Source organism: Thermobia domestica, chromosome 5, assembly GCF_964235325.1.
Source record: "Thermobia domestica chromosome 5, izTheDome1.hap1.1, whole genome shotgun sequence".
Lineage (NCBI taxonomy): Eukaryota > Metazoa > Arthropoda > Insecta > Zygentoma > Lepismatidae > Thermobia > Thermobia domestica.
Genome location: NC_137458.1, coordinates 67,144,366 through 67,169,457, shown reverse-complemented (window position 1 = coordinate 67,169,457; position 25,092 = coordinate 67,144,366). Strand labels below are relative to the sequence as shown.

At 35.4% G+C, this 25,092-nt stretch overlaps 1 protein-coding gene across 2 annotated transcripts in view; it reads left to right on the top strand.

Annotated features, from left to right (window-relative positions):
• Positions 1 to 25,092, top strand: part of LOC145685945 (uncharacterized) — an 84,892-nt gene that overhangs the window by 18,085 nt on the left and 41,715 nt on the right. For both annotated transcript variants that reach the window (XM_081758722.1, XM_081758723.1), the window contains exons 3-9: positions 2,229 to 2,330; positions 7,023 to 7,147; positions 8,249 to 8,435; positions 11,903 to 12,006; positions 15,185 to 15,301; positions 17,276 to 17,397; positions 20,515 to 21,209. In XM_081758722.1, coding sequence (XP_081614848.1) covers positions 2,229 to 2,330; positions 7,023 to 7,147; positions 8,249 to 8,435; positions 11,903 to 12,006; positions 15,185 to 15,301; positions 17,276 to 17,397; positions 20,515 to 21,209 — 1,452 coding nt within the window. The remainder of the gene's footprint in view (positions 1 to 2,228; positions 2,331 to 7,022; positions 7,148 to 8,248; positions 8,436 to 11,902; positions 12,007 to 15,184; positions 15,302 to 17,275; positions 17,398 to 20,514; positions 21,210 to 25,092) is intronic.

Below are 25,092 nucleotides of genomic sequence, written 5' to 3'. Positions count from 1 at the left end.
CAACTGTATCCGTACTGTGTTGTCATTCTTTTGCACCGTGAAGGCCATATTGCCCTGTATACTATCGTAATAAATTAGTGTGTTACGATATTTCAGTGTTATTCATTGTCCACACATGTAGTTAACACCTTGTCCTTTCGTCTGTATATGTCAAATTTTCCAACCGGACTGGTATCTTCAAGAAAAAAAAAATAGTTGCCATGACTTTTGCCCCAACCCAACATATTCTTATATGTTAATAATTATAAGAAACTGTATGTTGAAAACAACACTTTTTAAACCTTATAACCGTTATCACTCTTTATAATTTGCACTACGAGATAAGACGAAAATTTTTTCGAATCTCGTGAGCAACACTAGTTCACCCAAGTCTTCGTCTCAAACACTATTTTAGTGCTTAATTATCCGTACGTAAAACCTATAATTGATAAAAGTGATTATACGATCACAATGAAGAGCATTTATGAGCGTTTAAAGACACACAAATCACAATATATTCCACAAATCACAATATATTCCAATAATAAATAGGTTTGAATGTTTTTTAGATACACCCTTCTTACACCTCTCGTGACGCAGGATTCTGTGAAATTCTAGATAATGGAATACATTTTGTACGTAAATTTACAGAACAAGAAGTGAATCGTCGAGAATGGAGACAATAAAGAAGTTTCCGAGAATTGAGACGAGACGAGACTTCTATAAAATTTACGAGACGAGATGATAAACCTTATTTCTCGTCTCGTCTCATGCTCAACACAAATTTGCACCAAAAGGTGTAAAGGAAACTGTATTTAAATTTTATCTGAACATATTCATGGTAATATTAAGCGTGGAGTAGTCAATGATTTGTTCCATTTTAGGTGATTCGGAGTAAGTTATCCGATGGTATGTTTAGTTTTCTTTGTTTAGGACGTATGCTACGGAAATAATTCAGCAAATAGGCTGGAAAATTGAGGATCTGATCCTCGCGAGGACTTCCTCAATCTCAAATAACCTTGTCCTCAATGATATGAGGGCGAGGGCAAGCGAGTGCAATGGATAACTCCCTTCGTGAAAACGAGGGCCAACTGCCACTGCGAGGGCGAGGGTGTGCGAGGGTGATGGACAAACTCCTTCGCGAGGGCGAGGACAAGTTTCCAGCACGAGGACGAGGGTGAACGAGGCCAAGGCTAACTCACTGCGAGGGCGATGGATAATTTCCTCCGCGAGGGCCAACTGTCATTGCGAGAGCGAGGGTGAGTGAGGTCGTAGTAAAATGAACATGTATGGGTTGTATTACTACTGTAGTAATCCGAATAAAGGTTAACTCAGCAATGGAGGTTCGATAATCAGTATGTCACATTAAAAGGAAGTTAAGACGTAATTACATAGTTGTTAACCATAGCTCCATGAATAATATCAAGAGTTCCACACAGAATTATACTAATACATGATGTAACGTTAAAAAACTGATCTACAGATTTAAATATAATCGTGAGACGAACATTTAATATTTTTCATTTCTTAGTTACTTACATAAAAAAGAGCTCCTCCGTGGCTAAGCGGTTAGCATGCGCGCCTTTGGCGTGGGAAATCCGGATTCGATTCCCGGCCGGAGCTCATGTGGTTCGTATTCCACGTTAATCAGTAGGTCCACGTCTCATATAGCCTCGTTGCTGAAAGGTACGTTAAACTCAAAATCAACTCAGCTTACATAAAAAGGAAAATAGATTCTCAATCTTACATTTGGTAATGATGAAACAATTTGTGATTGCACATGAAGAGTATGTAGAAAAAAAATATGAAAGTCCATTGTTAACGATTTGTATTTTATGGTTTCTAAACATATATTCGTTTGTCATAGAAAAGCTTTCGCGTCCCATGTGGAATGTAAATAAACGCACTATCCACTCCACTAAAACATAATTACTGTTCATTCTGTCTTTTGAAGCATAGATGCATACAGATGGATAGAATCTATAACCAGTAGTGGATGGCATAATGGAAGAACATAACAGTGAAGAAGGGTTCTGAAATACTTGTTTCATGTCTAGAATACAAAGTAAAAATTGATCATTATTATTATTTTATGCTCCCATTTGCTTCCACAAGTACACTATCAAAATGTTTTTTGTATTACGTATTGAAGTGTTTTCTTTTTTCGTTGGTTATTTTAAAAATAAAATGCTTTATAGTGTTATTACATTGAAAATTATACTATCATATTTGGATGATATTTTTTTCAGTTGTTCTCTTGTGGATTGGAGCAAAATGGAAAGGATGAAGAAGGTATTCTTGGTTTTCTTGCAAAGGATATTCGCAAAGAACTGAAAAGAGGATCTCGACTGGTAAATTGCTATATGCATTATTAGTATTATTATTATATTGTTGTAATCATCTCTTCATACATATTCTCCGAACATCCAATCCGTAGAAACATGTTTTTTTTTTAAGTGTTGGAATTTACTATAACCTTATGTCTAGAATGCTTGTTTCTGTGTATGTGTTTGCATGTTTAAACCGTGATGGCAGTGAATCGTCTTGATCAAAAGACCGAGCTGTGGTTTCCATCCCATTTTAACGGTATAGATTTCATTATGTAGGTCAGGCACACTGACGCTGGATTGTAGCAAATCTTAAAAAAAATTAAAAAAAAATAAAAAAAAATAAAAATTTAAAAAAATGTAGAATTAGTGTGAAGGGAAATTATCGTAGGAGAATGGTGACGAAATAGGAACAAGTAGAATATTTCTCATCTAAGAAATTTCCGAGCGATTCAGTATGCAGTTCTAAAAGAAGATTATGCCCAGTGTTAGTCGTAATAAGCAATGATTTAAATGTACAGTATACATTAATATGTGAATTTTTATACGTATTCTAAGTATAAAGAAGAAAATCAAATTATTACCCTAATACGTAAGTACCTTTGTCTCGGGAGCTTCGTCGTGGCTATATAGTTAACGTACCACACTGACCCGGTTTCAAGAACAGACAAATAATTCTTTCATAAATTTATAGTCTATGAAGAATATTAATTCAAAATAATAAGATTTTAGGTGAACTGAAAGGGACGTATAAACAATAATTAAATAACACACGTGCGAGTTTCGTGTCGAATATTCGTTTTCAATATTTGAATAATGAACTGTTCAAATTTTAATAGCATTAATTTATACCTCACCTTCCGGATTGTCTCAGATATGTTTGAGAACAAGCACAGTATCTCTTCAGGTTCGCAATTAAAATCTGTAGCAGATAGAAATGCTCATGAGTCACATAACACACCCACAGAACATTCTTTCCTAAGCCAAGGATAGGGTAGTCTGAGCAAAATATGGTCGTAAGATAATAAGCAATCGTGAACATGCTTGCAAATCTACATATAATAAAGCCAGAAATTTGCTTCAAGAACTTGTGTCCCATGTATCCCATGCTTAAGAACATGTGTCCCATGCGAATAATTCAAACATCGTTGGGAGTTTGTTTTTAAAAATTCTAATAAATATGCATGTTGTTCTCCCATCGGGTCGGTCAGATATGATCAAGGGACTGTGTTTAGTTTCCAAAACTGTGTACAGATCTCAGGAATATTCCACATTAAAGGAGTCGTACGTATAAAAGAATGTTCACATTAAAAAAAATTGGTAGTCAAAGGGTTAAGGAGCATTTATTAAAACTTTTCACACTCACTTTCATGTTCCCTGAAGACAGATTAAATGAATAAAATTTTGCAATATATATATATATATATATTGCAAAATTTTATGTATTCGTAGAATAATGCTAATAACTCCAAGTTAATCTGTGGCGTTGCAACAATGAAATTTTGATTCCCCTTAGCGGCTGAAGGAGACCTCGGAGGGCATTTCATCATGTAACATTTTCGCTTTCTATATATCTAAAGAGCATCTAATATATATATATATATATATATTAGATGCTCTAAAAAATTACACCCACGGTCGGTAAAGCACTTATTCTGCAGGCCAAAAGAAAGCGAAAATGTTACATGATGAAATGCCCTCCGAGGTCTCCTTCAGCCGCTAAGGGGAATCAAAATTTCATTGTTGCAACGTCGCAGATTAACTTGGAGCCATTAGCATTATTCTACGAATACAACAAGCAGTTGAATCTATTGCTATACTAATAAGTGATGCTAGTGTCAATCAATATCGACTTTAGCTGCCATCTGGAAAGGATCGATATATCTGTTTGATTGATTGGTAGATCTAATCTATGGTTCTTTATTTGCGACGTTGCCATATAGTGCAATTTGTGTCTCCAGACGAGGACTCGAAAGGTGTTCAAGTATATATATATATATATTGCTTTATTTTGACTTGTAAAATAATGTTTTGTGGTCCGTGGGCACCATTTTTAGAACACCCGATATATATATATATATATATATATATATATATATATATATATATATATATATATATAAAATACGGGGGTTTTCTTGTTCCGGTCTCTTGTCTTCATCAAGTTTTGTGGAATAATACGGTATGTAATGACCATATTCTCAATTTTGTTAGAGAGATTGGAACATTTAAGGTACTTTTTCATTTTAAAATTTTCGTGTTATGTGCTTATTATTGCTATTTTTGACTTATTTTCTTTTAATATTATTTATTCATAGTTATTTATTCTTTTAGCCTTTTCGCGTCCCCTGTTTAATATTTATACTTTGTTTTAATTTTATTTTGTCGGATTTACATTTCTTCACAATTTTATTTTCGAATTTTATTTTGAATGTTTAGTGTACGGCATGTGTCGATCATTGGCCACGACGGGGAAATAGTTAACTTAGTATATGAATTTAGTCTAAATATTGTAGATTAAGAGAAATATTTATATCATCTTATTGCCACCTGCACGTACAATATCAGATCAAAGTATAGGAGTGCACGCATCTAGAGCAGAACTACTAAGTAGTGGAAACGAAGTGATTAGGACATCGTCTTGGAATTGGAATTGCGAGCAAGGAGACAAATAATCGGAGCATTTTGTGATTGACAAGAAGTTACATCACACCGATCTACCTAAAACATTTTGTAAAAAGTAATATTTTTTTCGTGCATACTGTTGGCACGTTTGATATGTATGTTAGTCTCATTCCGTTCTCAAATTCGAGGTCCACATCAAGATATGTGACTGCACTGAACATTTGTTGTTCAGGGACTGGATGAAGCATTTCAATGTGGCATGACTGTTGGTTCATATTAGGAAAAGCCATCTGTGGATCAAAGCCAGAGGAAAGGTTGGAAATCAGTGAGTGAAGTATTTATTCAGGTGTTCCATGACAGTGCTCTTGATTTAATGTGATATTCGTTATTCACGACTGTCTTTCCTCAGATTGTAGTCATTGAATGCCAACTCTTCCTGCATTCTCCTTCATACTTACATACAAGACCAATGACCCAGTTCGTCTTTGATGCTGTAGGGAAACTTCTAGATCTCGTGTTTAGATATGTAAAATCAGACTGCTGAAATGTACAAATACAGGGCTATTAAGTGTTGTATAACAGAAAATCGTATTGTGAGAAAGAAGTGTCGATATTGAATTTCTGCGTGACGTTTTCTCGCACAAATAGTAATAGAGATCAGGGGACAACAGGAACTGGAATTTCTACGATTGTCTCTGGATTCTTTATTCTATGATTAGTGAACTTCAACAGAACAATCCTTTAAAGTGCAAAGCAGCAGCATTCATTCCATGTAGGTCAAAAAAAGATCCCTCTTCCAGACGAACTTCGTACGTCTCACTTTATAGATGATGTGCTTGCTGAAAACTTTAGGAAAGAAACTTTTCTCCGATGTAAATGCAGCAGAACTTCAATAAGTCTTGCAGAGTTGTAATGAATTATTACTTGACGCTGCTTACAGCAAGTTTCTGACTGATATTGAAAAATACAAACATTTCTTGCAAAATTGGTAAGGGAGGGTCGGCTTTGGGGGAGGGGGCTGACTTCACAAGAATTTAATGTAATCACGGAATTCTTAATAAGGAATCATGGAAAGTCAAGGATTTATATATATATATCAGAACCTGTAGGAATCGTAAAATAACATGTATTTATACTTCATTGAATAGTTGGCACATTATATTCGTAAAATAAATTTGATAAATAGGAAAATATATCTATCTATATTATGAAATGGAATGAAAACTTGTTACCTTAGTTGTGTTAAATCATATCCGGACAAATATTTGAACCGGATTTCATCTACTTAAACTCCTGTGGAGTCATCAGGGCTTCAGATTCGTTTTACAGGTAAGTACAATTTTTCTTATATCTTTTAGATTACTTTTTCTTAAAATTGAGTACCTAATATTGTTTTATCATAATTTGTAAAAGAAAGAAAAAAAAAACTTACAGAAATAACTTTTTTATAACCACCAGTGCTAGAATGCGCATTTCATTTATATCTGTGGTCAGTAATACCAGACATCATTCTTCACTGATTCATACACCTATTTTCACAATCACTAAGCTTACAGACATAAGTAACTCCAAGACAGCGTGTTTATAACAACACTATTTGTTCCGGATGGCAGATAAGTTGAGTATAGTTTGTTAGCATGTTTTGGAGTTTCCTTAAGTCAAACCCGTGTGTCTATCATTAAACAAGAAATTTAGTGATCGTTCCAACAAGTAACGAAACGATACTTGGCCACGGTGATAATAGGCACATTCTAATATATCTAATCACTAATACTATTATATCTATTCTAATCTACCTAATAGTTGTGGCAGTAACAAAATATTTGAAGTGTTTTCTCACAAGTGGAGGATAAGAAACGTACCCAGTTCTAAGAAAACTAACATTTTTTTTTAAGGTAAGAAAAATCGTACCTATACAAGAAGGAGTGCTAGTCCTGACGGTGTGTGTGGTTTAGGCAGATAAAATAACGGTTCGAATATTTGCCCGAATAGAATTTAACGCAACTAAGGTAACAAGCTTTATCTTCATTTCCGAAATCGGTAACAATTTATATATATTAGTCAATAATAGATAATACAATTTTTTTTCAGCTATGTATTTATTGTCATCGGACTGGAGCTACAATTGGATGTTGTGTTAAAAAATGCAAGAAAACCTTTCATCTACCCTGTGGAAGGAAAGAGGGCTCCCTTCATCAATTTTTTGGGCAATTCAAGTACGTATTGTTAGAATAATCTCATTATATTTTATGTACTAATATATATATATATATATATATATATAATATATGTGTGTGTGTGAGAGAGAGAGAGAGAGAGAGAGAAAGTTAGTTATAATGTTGCGTATAGATCAGTTGGAAACTCCACAATTGTTTCATCGACTACAACACGATTGTCTCAAGTAAGCGTTATTTTTGTCGTGGTGAGTTAATAGATGATTTTTGTTAAAACAGATAAAACTTACTACAGTAATTTAATAGGTATTTTACTAGTGATACAGCGAGTTCAAAAGTATAATTAAAATCAGCTGCAAATTGTATCAAACATTCATTGCAGGGTTCCTATTGGTCAGGGAAATCAGGGAAAACTTAGGGAAAAAGACTGGAAATCAAGGGAAATTTTATAAAATATATATTTTTCTAACGTTAATTGTACACCAATTTCAGCTTAGCCAATCGTTAATGATCACAGAATGGAACGTTGGTCAGATTTTTATGGGTGGTAAGTGGAATGTACGTATGAACAATTGACTATTATTTGTCTATAGAATAAATGAAGGGTAAGGGGAAAAAAGAAGGAATGTCACAAAAATTGATTTTTGAGAAAACGGCGTTTTAATATTGAAAACCTCATAAAAAGAATAGGGTTAGTCAAATCTTTTGCCCCTTCTTGCATGGACATTTCGACATCTACGCATGCATGGCATATACAGTCAAATAGTACCGAGAGTCACCAACAGATAGGACAAAGCACCCGATAAAGCACACACATGGACATTCCTTGTTTTTTCCCCTTACCCTTCAAATGTTCTTATATGTAAATATTCACCGTTATTTATTCCTTATTTATATGTCAACGTCATCCGACACCTGTCATGAAAGTCAGGAAAATAGATTTCTCAAGCTCAGTAGGAACCCTGTATTATCATTTCATAACAATTATCGAGAAAGACCTTTTTTGTCCATGATTTTATTTCAGTGTAATTTTCATCCTGTGACATTGTTAAAGAGAAAATTAAGGAGAACGCTGAAATTTTGTTTTACGCTGACTTCTTTTGATAGACTGAAATTTTGTTTTACGCTGACTTCTTTTGTTAGGTCGTTTTGCCCTACTCATCGCCCACGACAAAAAGTTCCTCAGGCTCTCATTGACCAAGCTGCAAGTGAAAAGAATGCTGCTCTTTGTACCATATGTTACGAAGAAGTGTACCCACAGCCATGTATTTCAACTCTGTGGGCTCCTTGTTGTAAGAAGAATGCTTGGTTCCATCGTAATTGTGTCCAGGTTTGTATTTTCGTGTCCGTTTAACACTTGTCATTATTTTGCAATTACTGTGGTGAATATCAATTTTTAATTTAGGGAGAGAAAGAAAAAGAAACTAAGGATGAGGTGAACGGGAGAATGATCCATTTCGTAATGTCCTTTTTGAATCACTTATTTTAACCTATAATTTATTTTAAAGTATATATGCTTGAATTATCTGTGGTGATATGATATATATGGCAAATTCAAATAGAAGTTTTTTAAGAGGATCAAAATATTTCGTAAATAATCATATTTGTTGTATCGTGGAAGACCTCGATGGCTCAGTGGTAGAGCATTCTCCCCTGGTGCATGGGGTCCATGGTTCAATCCCAGCTCACGCCATGTGAGCTTTGTGGTGGACAAACATCGTGTGCATGGGTTTTCTCAGGATTCTTGTTCCCTATTTCCTCCCACTTCATTCCACCATTTCATTCATTTCTCATAACCACCGTCTCCTTTAGCCTAGCCGGCATAATCGTGGGACGTAAAACTTAAAGATTTAACATTTTGTTGTATCGTGATTGAAAAGAATACTCCTGTAACGAAAAGCTATAGTCTATAAGAGACAAACATAATTGATGCCGTGTCCAATAGAAGCGTGCAAAATTTATTGTTTTTATTTTATTTTTCAGTTGAGGTGGAGGGTACCACCTACCTATGAATTCCAAAGGAAACATACACGTCTTTTTGAAAATATTTTCCACAAAAGTTACTTCGAAAGCTTATTTTAAAGGTGGTTGATTTATATTTGGAGCAATAGGCACCATGTAGAATTCTCAAGGAAAGCGCACACAGTGTTGCATGAAAACCAGTTCTTACAATATTTGTCTTGAAGCATATTTTTTTTATAAGGTTAGATTTGCCTTTATATTTGTGAACAAGTAAACCTGAAGCAGTGATCTGAAAACCCCGAGGGAAAAAAAAAAGAAAGAAAAAAGCCGCATTTCATCACAGTCGATTAATTTTTACTCTGGTGTTCGTGACTTCCTTTATCACATGTATATCTAGAAATTTCCAGTTTGAGGTTTAATTTGATCTTTTTACCTTTTAATTCTTATTTAAACCTCACCTAATGGGCTAGCTTTATGAAAATCTAATAGTTTTTACGAAAGTTTTCGTGAAAATTCTTAAAATCAGATTGTATATATAAGGGTCGGCTGGTAAGTTTCTTACCTGACACGAAAGGCAACATGGTAATGAGCTGAAATTTTATATGCACTATTCATAGTCCTCCTGTACTTGAATGTTTTTCCTCCAGCGTGTTCCAGTTTTTGTAGCTCACTGTAAGGATTTTTTAGCGTCCACAACAGCCTCGGCAGAGCTAAAATACCTACCCTTCAGTTGGGTCTTCATGACAGGTAGTAGATAATCTGTAGGCCCGAAGTCGGATAAAGAGGGAGATGTTGGATCAGTTCAAAGGAATAGACATGCAGTTGCTTGAGTGTCTGGCTAGCAGTTCGGCATGGTGCGTTGTGAAGAAAGTGAACAACACTTTTCAATTTGTCATTGCGTTTCAACTGAATCTGTTGTCGCAGGCGCTGTAACACGCTTGACTAATCGTCTACATTAATGGCCTGTCCTTGAGGCAGGAAGTCGATAAGGAAAACACCCTGTGCGTCCCAGAAAATTGACACACCCACTTTCCCATCGGAAGCTTGGCAATCAAATTTCTTTGGCGGAGATGTAGAATATTTCTACTGTAGTCACTGCTATTTTGTCTTGAGTTTAAATGATCACACCATATTTTATCTTGAGACATGCGCCTTCTCAGAAAATCTTTACGGTCAATACATATTGCATCTGGGAGATCCATTCAATTGTGTTTTTGGCCAATTGTTAGTTCTCTGGAAGCCAAATGCATGTCCATCTACGCGCTTCTTAGAAATGTCTAGATGTGTTGCAATAGTTTGTTGTGTTAGTCAGCAATCAGACATGATTATGTGATGCACTTTCGTGATGTGTGTGGAAACAATCCGCAACTGCTCGATTCGTCACTTAGGGACTCAGCACGTTTCACTTCATCCTCCCTCTACTTTACTATTGTATAGAGTGAGACATCGTTCTGTGAGGTGGTTTCCGTGTCCTCGTAAATCTGTTTGACCGTCCAATCTTCAGAAAGAGATACGGAATCGCTGCACTATCTGCAGTGTGCTGTTGCTTTATAGGTAACTCCATCTTGACTCACAGTTCCATCTGCAAAGAAGGAATGGTTGAACATTAGAACACATAACTTAATAAGAGGGAGTATATATATATATATATAAAACCTACTCTCTTAATTTAGAAAAGTTCCATGAATTAGAAATGCTTCCTTCTGGGTCAAGGCAAAAACTTTTCAGACGACCCTCGTATATGAGGAAATATTGTTGGGTTACCTTTTCTAAATACACTTCCAAAAGTAGGCGTATGAAGTATGTAAATTTTATTGAAATCGAATAAGTTTTTTCTTTCTTTCTTTCTTTGAAAATTAACTTGAAACAGACAGATGCACACATATTTAAGTACATGTTGAGTCGAATGGTAGAAACTCGCTTATGCTTTCTTCAATAATTAAAGTAGCAAGTAGGAATATAATAATTAAGATATTTGTATATGATGCTCATGCGAAGGATCGTCAATTAAGATACCCAGCATATGAATTTGAAGTTAATTAATTACTTTGATTATATAGTCATACATATTTTAGTGTTCCTGTGCCAGGATTTTCATATTAAGGTATATAATTTTCGTCAAGATTGGGTAGTACCGAAACGTAGAAAATCACCGAACTATTGTTATACAACAGTACAGTGGATGTCGAAGTTGGATAGGTTCTAGTCGTTACCTGCTGTATTGAACAAGTGTGATCATCAGCTACCTACCTTAGTTAATACGTCCCTCTCGAGACAAAGGGGCGTACCTCATTTTTTTCAACTTTTCCAGGAGACAAGTTAAAGATTCTGTCATCATTTATTCTATCGGTTCTGTTAAAATTTGATTTGATCTCGCAAGTTGTATACCTGATACGAAGATAAAACTCAATTTTAAAAGACGATAGAATAAATAATGACAAACGGTTTAAACTTGTCTCGTGGAAAAGTTAAGAAAATGAAATACGCCCTTTTGTCTCGAGAGGGACGAATAGTATGTCCTTATATTGTCTATCAAAATGATTGTGTAGAAACCCATATATAAAATTCTTAGAAGAATGAAAACCAACGTAGAATCCATTCAAGGGTGTGAGTTGTATTTAACATGACGAAAAACACCGTGTTCAGCCTGTTAACTTGGAATCTTAATCCATATTTGTTTTGTCAAGGACTTGAACCTAGAATCATTCGTATTAGCACCTTAAGTACCCCTTAGTAAGGAACGTATTTCAGATTGTTTATTCAAAATGTCCATGTATGGAACTGGTAGTAGAACATGCAATATATTTTTCACGTAATGTAATTTTAATTTTTCAGAGTCTCGCTTTAAGTGCTGGCTACTTTTTTAAGTGCCCACTATGTAACAATAAGCCGACATTTCAGAAGGCTATGTTAGAATTTGGCGTATTTATTCCAGAACAGTAAGTATGACATTTAAGATTAATACGTAATATAAATGATTTTGATTATTTTAGAGATATTATTTTACAAGTTCTTAAGTTTTAAATGTTTATTTTTATTTAATCTGGATTGAGGGAGGTGTTTTCTAAAGTAATTTCAGGTTGAAAACGTTCTGAACGTGTTAGTAAAAAAGCGAGATAGTTAATAATTGTGTAGTGTCGTACCGATTTCTCCTACATTTCTAACCATTATTGTATAATTTATAGTACTAATAATTAGAGCATTTTTGATGTCATAGAGCAGCATTTCTCAAACTGTGGTTCCAGGGTCTGGCCTTATGGTCCTCTTAGATTGAACACCAGTCCAAAAAAGAAGGAAAAAAGAAATTCAAGTGAAATTCGTATTACACACTGTAGTCTGAAAATCTGAAAATCTGAAACAGGTATAAATTACGAAATCAAAACATTGTGTAGTTTGGTAAGGAAACGATTATGTAGGATCTAATAGCTTAATGTAAATATGTTATTTTGATAACCTTGAATTATTATTATTATTATTATTATTTTTAAAAAAACCTAATGTGTATTGACACATGCTCAAGATTAATACATAAATAAAAATACAAATAAAATAAATAAATTTGCTTTCGAAGGGACAAGAATAGGATGGTCCGTAGAACATTCTGACTAGTAATAGTGGTCCTCACTTAAAATAAATAAAATGTGAGAAACGCTGCTATAGAGTACTTAATACGAGATCGAATAATATGAATTAAGTGTCATTTGCGTTTATTTTGGTAAGGAAACGTATCATGAGTGATGAAACATTACATTTATATTTAGTTCGAAATAGGAAACATCTTTTCCGTTCTTGAATCATTGAGGTTTGGAAAATAACAGCCAGAATTCTTCTTTACGTTCTTGAAGAAAAGAGAACTTGATTACAATGTAAATAATTAATTGAGTTTTTGAAAACTTGACAGAAATGTACTTAGCCATCACTCGCATCTGTCATTTGCTTGTACAGTATATAAAAATACCTATTTGCAGGTATAGTTTATGAAGTTCCAAGAATATTAGTCTCTATTATAACCCATTAAGATTCCTTACGACATACAACACTAACTATGAATAACACACCTGGTTCACACAAAGAAATAGTTCAAATAAAAGTACGAATAAACAGCGCAGAAAAATGCTGAACATTGTCAAATTTACAGGCAGTCAAGTAATATGTTGAGCAAGGTTTCCAATTAAGGAAAGTTTCTACATAGGTAATTTGAAATCTCGCTCAAGGATTATGTAATTGATTACAATACATTATTATGGTTAAGAAAAATTATATACAGATGAAGTGATCTGTACATAATTTAAACCTGAGAAGTCCTGCGTGGTGTAGTCGCTAATGCTATCGCCTTTGTTGCGAGAGGTCCCAGATTGAATTCCCGGTCGACAACAAGTAATAGCTTTTTCAGGCCAGCCAAATTGAGTGAGGTTTTTCCTGGGTTTCCCTCATTCACAATCCTTATATACTACTTATATATAAGCACTAGATTCCTTGGGAGTCCGTATATACTCCTTGACCAGTATTTTTCTATCACACTCACATGAATGGTCGCACTCTTGTATGTGAGTTTCACTTCATAAATACTATGTAGCTACTATACTAGAGCGCTAGTATAGTAGCTACTATACTATAAATACTAGAGAGCTACTATAAAAAATATTTTTTTTTTTTCAAAAAGGAAGAATTTCAGTGTTAATAGATAGTTTCAGGCAAAATCTCAAGTTGTATTTTTTTTAGAAATTTTAATAGCCTGTAACAAAAACAAGGAAAAAAGAAAGAGAAGTTATTTTGAATCAGCAACATACAAAGAGTGAAAAAGTGACTGACTGGACTGCGACTCTAACCCGGGACCTTCAGCATACCGTGCCGATGCGGTAACTACTACGCCACCCAGTCCGCTTCCCAGAAGAGCCACTCATTCTCTCACTCTCAAAGTCGGTGCTCTCCACTCGGACCACGTGGGTTTTACCGGAGACCCCTGCTGTGATTGGACAGTCCCTGTGTCCGTATATTGAGCACCTATGACGGTTGTGATTTCATATAGATATTAAAGAGGAAACAACCGATTCTTTTAGCACACCATATCCTCTATAGATGTGAATTCAGCAACATACAGAGAGTGAAAAATTGACTAAGTGGATCGGGGCTCTAACCCGGGACCTCCGGCATACCGTACCGATGCGTTAACCACTACGCCACCCAGTCCGCTTCCCAGAGTAGCCACTCACTCACTCTCGAGGCCGGTGCTCTCCACTCTGACCACGTGCTCAATATATGGATACAGGGATTGTCCAATCACAGCAGGGGGCTGTGGTAAGTACACGAGGTCTGTATGGAGAGCATCGACCTCGATAGTGAGAGAGTGAATGGCTGTTTTGGGGAGCGGACTGGGTGGCGTAAGTGGTTCAGACGATATGCCGGAGGTCTTGGGTTGTAGTTCCAGTCCAGTCAGTCACTTTTCACTCTTTGTATGTTATTGAATTCACAACTATAGAGGATATGGAGTGTTAAAAAAATCGTTTGTTTCCTCTTTCATTCATATCTAAATTTTGAATCACTTTCTTTTCCCAGATTTTTGCTCTTGGATGTGAGCATTCTTTGAGGTAAAGAATACCATATTTTATTATAGCAATGTATTTGTGTATGTATTGTGCATAATTATAATAGTTATTTTGCACGTAAATATGAAGACCGTAAATCAAGAAAAGTAATGGAATGATCGAGTATGATGCGTGAACTGAACTTAAACACTTTTTCTGTTATTATTCCTTTGCTCTTCACTCTTACCGACTTACCCGTACCATTAATTTTGTCTTTGTCCATTGAACTTTATCTATTTTTAGGCAGGTAACATTATCATGTAATCCACGTGAGTTTGCATTCAATTTTTCTTTCTTCTTCTTCTTTTCTTTCCTTTTCTGTCAGTTAAAACGTTTTGGCGATAACGCTTATCGTTTTATAGAACGTGAAATTTGTATTGATAAACAATATACAGAAATACAAATTCCGGACTACAACAACTTTCAACTATAGTCCAGGGCTTGAAGGTTTGTAAAGAAAAGGTATTTTCAAATATATTCAGTATGATTGACAATTTACAGTTTTATTAATACGTTGATGTTAATTTTTTAGAGATGCTTCGTGGGAGTTGGAACCAAATGCATTTCAAGATCTGCTGCATAGGCATAACAGATGCGATGCCAAAAAATGTGACTGTCCTAAAGGACGCAAATATAACATGGATGGCACGTAAGTAGATTGCAGAAAGAAAAAATCATGACGTATCGTTTGTTTTTTTGAAAGCAAATACCATGAATTATTTGAATTGTCATCAACAAGTAAGATTGTATTATGGCATAAACTATTCCATCTATAGCTTTTCAGATTTCTCTTACAAGCCCAAGGTGTAAAATATAACATATGCTGTTGTGAGTGCAAAGGTATTATTTTTAATGAATAGTAGTTTTGAACATGACTGTGAATTTTTAAGATTCTCGCTGTGCTTCCTATATTTTAGACCTTTAACCTTTATTTAATGTGGATGTTATTACCGATTGTACAGGGCGGCGCAAAAGTCTTCAGCCTATTTCCAGAGTTTGTAACTTCGTTTGGAAAAAAAAAAAAAAAAAAAAAAAAACGGTTGAAAAAAGAAGATATTGCCCAAGTGGCAACTGTCAGAGTTTATGCACAATCGGGTTCGTTTCACAACATTTTCCTCTGCTTTCCTTAAAACGTCTGGCTATAAATTCGCCACCTCCTTTGGGGCCACCAAGATTTGAAGCTTGTTCCTGTGGACTCTTTAATTTCGAAAAGTCCTAAAGAAAGAAGTCTGGAACTGCCAAATCTGGCGATCTTGATGGCAGATTCAGATCACTAAAACGAGAAATTAAGCGACCAGGAAACGATTGCTTCAGAATGTTCATTATTGCTCGTAACTATGTGCGTTGTCGCACCATCCTGCTGGAATCACATGTTTCTCAAACCAAATTCGTCAATTTGTGGCAGCAAGAAGCCATTGATCATGGTTCTGTAACGCGCACTAGTGACAATCACAGTGTTGCCAATGCCGTCCTCAAAGATTGGGGCCAATGACATTGTCTCCGTAAACACCGCACCAAATAGTGACTTTGAGAGGAGGTAATCGCTTTTCGTGAATTACACACGGACTACCAGTGCCCCCGCAACGAAAATTTTGGTTATTCACATGTCTGCACAAATGAAAATGCGCTTCGTCGCTCATGGTTAAGAGAGCCTGCCTAAACTGCACATGCGTAGCGGTCTGAAGGCAATAACTGATTTGTTGTTTGAACTTTGTATGGTAATATCTGCAAGTCTTGCACCAAAAAATTCGTTGTAACGACCGTCTGCTGATGCTCAATTGCATGGCCCGTCGTCTGCTTTAATGCTTGAGTGTCCTCTTAGGTATCTACAGTCACAGCAGCGATGTTCTTGGCTGTGCGGATGCTACAGGGCCGGCCACTTATACTACTATCACACGTTGAGCCAGTTTCATCGAGGCGAGCGGCTAGACGTCGCAGTATTTGGGCAGTTGGTGCCGTACGCCCAGGAAATCAAGGACGAAATTTACGTTGAACCAAAATCACCGACTCGTTGTTTTTCAAAAACATTGATACAGTTATTCCTCATTTTTGGGGAGTATAGTGATCCATGGCTCATCTACGTTTTGAATCTGTGCAGAACAAAAACAAATTGATTAATACACAAATAATAATTATCTTACTATAGGGTAACGACTTCTGCTCACCCTGTATAATTTACAGAATTGGTACTAAGACTTCAAGAAATAGTATTGTAGACCATCTTGCGGCTTAACTAGTTTTACGACGACCAAACGTACAAATTTGGACTTTAAACAAATTTACGTAATGTTTTAAGATGGCTGTATATTTTCGGGTTTTTAAGTATTCGAAGAAATTTAAAACCCAGATAATTTGGGCATTTAAATTAAGAAGTTGATATATTTTCGGCATTACTATTTTGTTAACTTCAGTTATATGTCAATGATGATGATGACAGCTTTTAAGGCAAGGATCAATACATGCAATTTATTTCCTGTAATACAGTGCTTCTAGCGTTAACAGCATTTTTCTTTTACTACTGCTCATAATTATTTAATACTGTATTTCTTTACTAATATAGTGATTCGTAGGCCAAAGTGGTTATTTATAGTTGAAGATAATACATTTTCTGTTTTTCTTTCAGGAGATGGGAGCTTATTTTATGTAAATTTTGTGGCTCACAAGGTGTCCACATTGGTTGTGGTCATCTTAAATGGACGGCGCCAGAATGGGAATGTCCTCAGTGTGCAGAAATGCTGGAATCAGGTAATTCACTGATTTATTTATATATTTGTCGAATGGTATAGAACGAGAGTTACTATGTACATAGAAAGAGACGTAAAATAAAGATTGCAAATCCCTTCATGCTTACTGGTTGTCACGTTAATTCATGATAACTGTACTTCATTTGTTGTTGTTCGTCTTTTCATTGGCAAGTTTTCCTCTGATAATCCGCGTTACAGGCAATTGTTTATTTGTATATCTTAGGTGATGGTAATGACGCAATAGCAGTTAGTTACAGAGCCATAGATGGTTTTTGTGGAACATGTGGTAGTAAATAGTAAACAAGAGATTTCATTCCATAACAACCAGTTGTTGATGAAACCACTTTTCAAAATTTCTCATAACAAAGATGTTCGGAGAAGAAAGAATGTAAACTTTGTTCTCAATGTGTCAGAGACTGGAAAGCAGAAGGAAAGAATATCACGATATTGACCACTTGATCAAATTTCGGTTTTGGCTAACATTCCTTAGCACTTAGGTCTGAAAAGATTGTTGTTGAGTTTATGTTGATTATAACAGTAAAACCTATGAATTGGGACTTCTTTACAGTACCAAGATTTCTACAAACCCGAAAAGTCAGGGAAACAACTTTTTGTCAGCGAAGCATATAAGTAGTGGAAATCCGGGTGCCCCACTTAAAACCGATACGCCTTACTTTCACTTTGGCGTTCACAAATAAGTGGGTGTTGGCCTCATTGCTTATCTGGCTAATGTAGTTGGCTACACTGAAATATCGTATTACTTGTAAGGAAGGGGGCCGCGGTGGCTCAGTGGTAGAGCGTTCACCTCTGGTGCATGGGATCCCGGGTTCAAACCCCGCTCCTGCCAAGTGAACTTTATGGTGGACAAACACCGTGTGCGTGGGTTTCCTTGGGGTTCTCCCGTTTACTCCCGCTTTCTTCATTCCGCCATTTCACTCATTTCTCATCATCACCGTCTCCTTTAGCCTAGCCCGCATAACCGTGGGACGTAAACCTCAAGGATTTAATTTCATTTTTTTTATTTGTAGGGAGACGTAATTTGTTGAGTTCGACAGTAAAATAATGGTCGTGGAGAAGTATTACAATTAGCAATTAAACGCTGAACTAATATCGTGGAATTTTACACAGAAACACGCTCCATTGAAGATACTAAAGAAATGTTTGTATAGAAATACTTTGGTATCAAGCCTCCCACATCCAGGAGAATACAAGATGTGTACAAGAAATGGAGGACCGTTGGGAATGTAATGAAGAATAAGCGTCCAGCATAAATCAGACGAATTTGTTATAAACCGAAAGTTTTGAATAGACAGTTTCCGTAAGATGTAATAATATAATGACACATGCTTTGTAATATGTAACTTTGGGATATGAAATAATATGAAGTAATGCAAAATGTCTTAAACTTCGTATGTGAAAGATAGGTAGACTGAGTCGTACCGGTTTTATGTGGGACGCCCTGTATATATTTTACCAATAAAGCAACTGAAAATAGGCTGCTAGTAAGCAGAAAATGCATATTTAAAAAGTAATATTTTAAAATTACTAGATAAATTTAGATGGGTTGACCTGCAACTGAGACAGTAGTATGTGTGACTAACACTTCATCGACCTGTGTTCAATCCCTGATGGATGTAGGAGTTTTTCACCTAGAACTGAAGTCTTGGAGATGGACTCAGCCTCGAAAAACGGGTAACGGGGATAACCCATCACATAAAACATTAGTATTGAAGTAATGCAAGAACTGAAAAAGAAAGAGGCATCCAGAAGTAGCATGTACGATTTTAGGTGTTATTCATTTTGTCACGTTGTCAAGTTGTTAATATATAACTGAACATTCAATTGTAATTCCATGTATCACTGTACGTTGACTACATATACTGCTATAGTCCATGAAGCAAGTGGAATTTAAATGATAGAGATTGCAACATGAATATTTAAATATGATATAAACAATTGCAGGGAGGTTTAATAATAAACTGAAAAGATAGAACATATGAGGTGTAGCCGGCTATAAAGGGAGGAGAATGCCTACAAACAAGTTAGTGAAAATATATATTGACAGAATTCCCACCGATTTGGAAACCCTGGAATAGTCAAGGAATTTCACGAGTAGCTTTAAAAACGCGGTAAAGCCAGGGAATTTTACGTCGGAGTTTTTGCTTTGCAGAACCCACACTTCTCTTTTTGTTTTACCCGGCTATTTGATATGGAATATTTTACAAAGTAAATAGTTTATTTTGCAGAACTTTCATACCTGCGTAGGTGGGGAGAAATACATAAATTTTTTTTAACATATAGACATAGAGATTTGTAAATCGTGATCTATAAAATATATAAAAATCAGGGAATTTGTGCTGAACAAATAAGTGAGAATCATGATTGAAGTGAAGAAAATTAATAAAACTGTAATATTTGTAGAAACCTGACTATACATACTTTTTCTTTTCCGCAATGTTTTTTGCAACCGAAGAAAATCTTCATCATAAATATCAGATAAGCTAAACTCCTCTTTGTTAGACATTTCAGTATAATATTTGTCGAAGAAACTGTATTTGTTCAGCATAGTTTTACTCTGATTGAGTCAGTGAATCAAAAAAGGAGAATATTCCAAAAATAAAGGGGAAAAGTAGAAATAACCCATTTCTGTAACTAAACATCTAGTTTCATTACGTTTGTGCTATTTTGGGAAATGGAAAGTCGTAAGAAATCTACAAATGTCCAGTACAAATATTTTTGGATAAGAACAGTATTTTCGGTGAAGCGGTTTTGTTCTTCATTTTCCAAAGATAAGGTTTTGGGAATGATGTTCTCTTTCCGTTCACTGATTCAGTTCTGAGTATGACTTAAGACTTCTGTCATCGAGAGAGGTTTGGATCCCACAAAAAACATCTTTATTAAAGTTTTTTTTCAGTTTCACTAGGCAAATGCAGGAATGTACCATTGAATATGCCCTGGGCGATATCGTTAAAAATATTTTCCATTTTCATTTATTTTTTCCAGTGGAAAGTGATTTCACAATTTGAAATTTCGTTAATTAATTTAGATACCGTCGCTGTGTTTAGGAACTATATTTGTTTTGTGGCTTCATTTATTGTTTGTCTTATTTTGTTTATAGCGAAACGTCGAAGAGAAGAAGGGGAAGAGGAGGAAGTTGAAGGAAGGACACCTGCTGTAGATACTACGAGAACAGAGAATAATAATCAGACAGAGGAACAGGTGGACGAAGACGAGGATATTGAGGTGGTCGATGATGACCAAGATGGTATTTTAGTGACAAAAGATGGTGCGAGAATTACGGTTCATAAACTCACAACTGCAGGACCAGTATTACCAAAGGCAATCGGTGATGTGGATGTTCGACCGAGGACTATCCCAAGGTGGATCCCCTACACAATAGTGGGAGAACCCAGTGGAAATCAAACTAATTTCATCAGTCGTGATATGAATTCTAAGACTACTACCACATTTGTGTTCCGAAGTGATATACCGCAAACTAATAGGCCACTGGTACCCAATAGTGCAAGTATAGAAAATGGTCCGCAAACTTCTTCTGGCTACTCGAGCCATAATTTTCCGAATTATCAAGTGAGAAAGCGTAAATTAGTTGAGATTGATGATGATGATGATGATGACGTGAAAGAAGAAACTAATAATAGTGAAAATCAAACTAATAGTGAAACTCACGAGAGTGATGATGAAATCTATATAGATGAGACAAGTTCGTCGTCCGTAGTACAAGCCCAAGAACCTGTGAAGAGGTTCTTCACTTATTCAACGGAACCCACAAATCGAGTCATGACTGTTATCCCCGTAAGTATTTTTTCCCCTTCTGTGTTTTTCTTTTGTATTAGATACGGAAAGTTCCAAAAGTATTATTGCAGTATTAAGCTATTTTAACAGGATGTACAGCTATTTTAACAGGATATATTAAACCTTGTACAATCCGCGGCAAAAAACCTGCAACATGAGGATGTAAGTATATTGTGAAACTACGCCTAACAGCACAGGGAATGAACATAACGTCTAAGTGGAACGAATCACGCCAGGATAAACCTCGGCCTTCTCCCGTGCATACTTATTTTGGAGCAAAAGACTTCGTCATTTCACAATAAACTTATATGCTCATGTTGCAGGTTTTTTGCCGCGAATTGTACAACTACAGCTACTCTCTTGTTTTAAACGTGGGAAGGAATGGGTTCGAGGATAAGTTTTTGAAGAGAGGGATTGCAGTTTTAATATATCGCCTGCCAATAGTTTATTATTTTCGGTTTTCATTAATTAGTGTCCTTTATATTAGAAGCTCAGTGTGAAACTTAACATAAAATCGTTTTACTTTAATAATTTTGTATAGTTTTTAGCTAGGTAAGATTCTAGATAATCACTGTGTGGATGTCGGAAGTTTAAGTAATTGGTCCATTATTTAATAGTTAGTTAATAATTTTAAAGTTATATAAAATTGCAAAATATTAAATGCATTCATCCTTATCTTTCTTCAGTCTTTGTTAGGTTTTTGTGTTGTTTATGGCCTTACATATGAAGTTTGGAATTTTGAAATGCGACTTTTATAACTAGAATCCTTAATAAAACAACGTGGCGCTAATATTTCTGTCAGTCTTAAGTTTCCCTCATATCACTAGTTCTTTGAATGACGCTGAATATCCAGTTATAAAGAAATGCTGAAAAACCTCTCAAGAGTGAAAGAATTATCGTTATTCATGGTTTCACGTAAAATACTAGAATCTTGAGTTTTAAGTCACTGAGTTTCACTTACGTTGGATATGTCAGGATTAGAGCTTGCTTGAAACTAAGCACAATTCTTACGTAAAGATTGAGAACTCTGTATTTATAACTATTTGTTACAGGTATTGCAGAGAAAGATACATAAAGTGTAATGTTAGATTGACCCTTTTCCTTCTCTTTGAATCTTAATTAAATTTACAAGGAACATCATCTTAATGATCCAAGCCGATTTCGATCAAATTTGGCACGTATATATATTTCATTTGATTTATTTTCCACGGCAAAACTATTCTTGGGGGGCAAACGTCTTACCCCAAAAGGCTGAAATTCCACTCCAAGAGCACAGAAAGAAGTAGACCGAAGCATAAATAAAATTGTGCATAGAAGTAGTAGACGTAAAATAAAAGAATACGTATTCGTAATTTCCGTAACAACACGGTTAAGTGGGTCAGAAGCCCTCCAAATTTATGACGGTAAAATGTCAAAATTGGTAATGAAGGTAGTTCAGAAGTACCTAAAGTACATGCGGGATTTTAATAAAACTGTATAGAGGAACAGCACATAAAATAAGTGAATACGTGTTTTTATTTTCTGCGGAAAAACTTCCAGTGGATAAAAGGTACAAAAATTTGGATGACGCCAAAAGAAATGCGCCGAAGCGAATGAAATTGTGCACAAATATAGTAGACGTAAAATAAAGGGAATATGTGTTTCGTATTTTCGTTGACAACGGTAATTGGGGCACTAGCCCTTGCAGGAAAATTGTGGCAGCGAACGCCAATAACGAGAAGAGAGAAACAAGAAAGCGAATGAAATGTTATAGAGATGGAAAAGAAGCAAAGAGGTGATTTGTAGTACAGCATGCATATATATATCTTTGGGCCTTCACCATACCCACAACACAGAATTGTTGGAAAATGGATTAGGATCTCTTACACAAGAATATTCTGAAGTTACTTTTGAGTGCCCTTACGTTCCGCATGACCAGCCTTCTCAACTAGCAACGTTGCATTTTCATTTAACATTAACTGCATTACCAGCGTGGAGCTCAAACGGTTCGTGCAATTGAAAACAAATCCATAATTTTAGATTGAAAACTATATATTTCCAACAACTTTTCTCTCTTTCCATTTTTTCGTATCTTGACTCATAACGAAACGGAGTTGGCCTATGGCCTTGAACTTCTGATACACCCGCTATAGTAAAACCTCTGAATAACGGACACTGATGGAACATGATTATTTGTCCGTAAGCGAAAAGTGTCAGTTACAGAGAGCTTATACAAATATTCATTACTCACAGTTCATGTGGTAATTGTATACAGTATATAATAAATACATTATATATAAATGTGAATATAGGCTAATACCGAAATACTATACTCAATGTTCAAATTACTGGGGAAATGAAGGGAAAATTCCTCTCTGTAAAGAAACGAAAGTATCACTGGAACTCCTGAAGTACAAGCCCTACCTCTCATCTAGGCATGCGTAAGTTCAACATATAAGCAGTACTGAGTCTCAACTTCCTTACAACAGAATTCTCATCTAACGATTACACTGAACCGACTGAATGAATACCCACTGTTGCAAACTTCAGCAATGCTTTCTATATTTTCGGAACGGTTTGAGATGTCGAAGTGCTGTATAAACGGTTAAATGAGTTGTTTGCCGATTGCAAACCAGGTAAATAATTAGACATTATACTTATCTAAGCATGTTTTCGGAATAACAAATTTTGAAGAAAATATAATTTTCAAGCCCTTGTAACTTTGTGAATACCCCTGGTTTAAAAAACAGTAGTTTTTATATACGCCTCATTTGTTATTTTTCTTTCTCTTGTCCTTCACAACCAGTGCATTTTAGACTATGAAATAATAGTTGTAGTGACGTTTGTGGAGAAAATACTTACTTTTACATATTTTCACAAAACAAAGTGTTTTTGTTACATAATTGTTTTATTTTAGATTCTGATGTCCTTCTCCAAGTGTGATACTAGTCCAATAATAACTTATTTGTCCTAACTTGGTATTTCCAAAGTGACTGCATTTTCATGCACGAAAAATAAGATTGGAGTCTATTATCGAAATTGTAAAAAAAATTCGATTAAGTCCTTTACGTTTCCGTAATATAACAGTTGTTTCCAGAGTCAGTAACACACGAAAGGTATTGTCAGTGAACTGCACCACCGATTAATCATAACAAAGATAACCTATGGCCCCGATCTTTTGTCAGACCCGGTATATTCATTCTGGTTGAAGTTGTATATATGTTGTGCTGTTCGCGTGTGTACTGTTGTTCAGGTACGGAGAGGATAAGCGAGCTTTTTACGTTTAGACACAATATTATTGTAAGATATTAAAGAGTATGTTATGTGTAATATTTCAGTTTTTTTTTATATAGTAGAATGCCTTCATACAACTCTGAAACAATCAGTATTTTTCTATTCAGTTAATTATCATGGAAAAACTTCTAGTTATACATCTCATGGTTATGGCTTGTAGGTTAAAGGAGACGATTGATTAAAGTGAATGGTTAGAGAGAATAAGTGGAGTAAGAGTGCTGGGAAAGAAAAACCCACAGACACAATAAGTATTACGTAAAATTCGTGTGGTCTGGGATCAAACCAGCGACCCGTCTCACTAGATGTTAGCGCTCAAGATTATCAAGGAGAAAACTGTATTTCCCATTTATGACATAGTTGCCTTAGATCTATTATCAATATTCGAAGTAATAGTCTATGAGCACTAGCCTGTTATTTTTTCGTCTAAAATTGCGATGTTACATTTATCTTTTCGTTATTGAAAATAAAACATAAGATGAAACGCCACTCTGCCTATTAACTATCTCTCAGTACAATGTCCCTTTACTCGAGCCTGTCCTTTTTTCTTCAGCACTTTAAAAACACATATGCTGTTGAGACTAGGAAATGCTGCCGGTTCCTTTTATCTTTA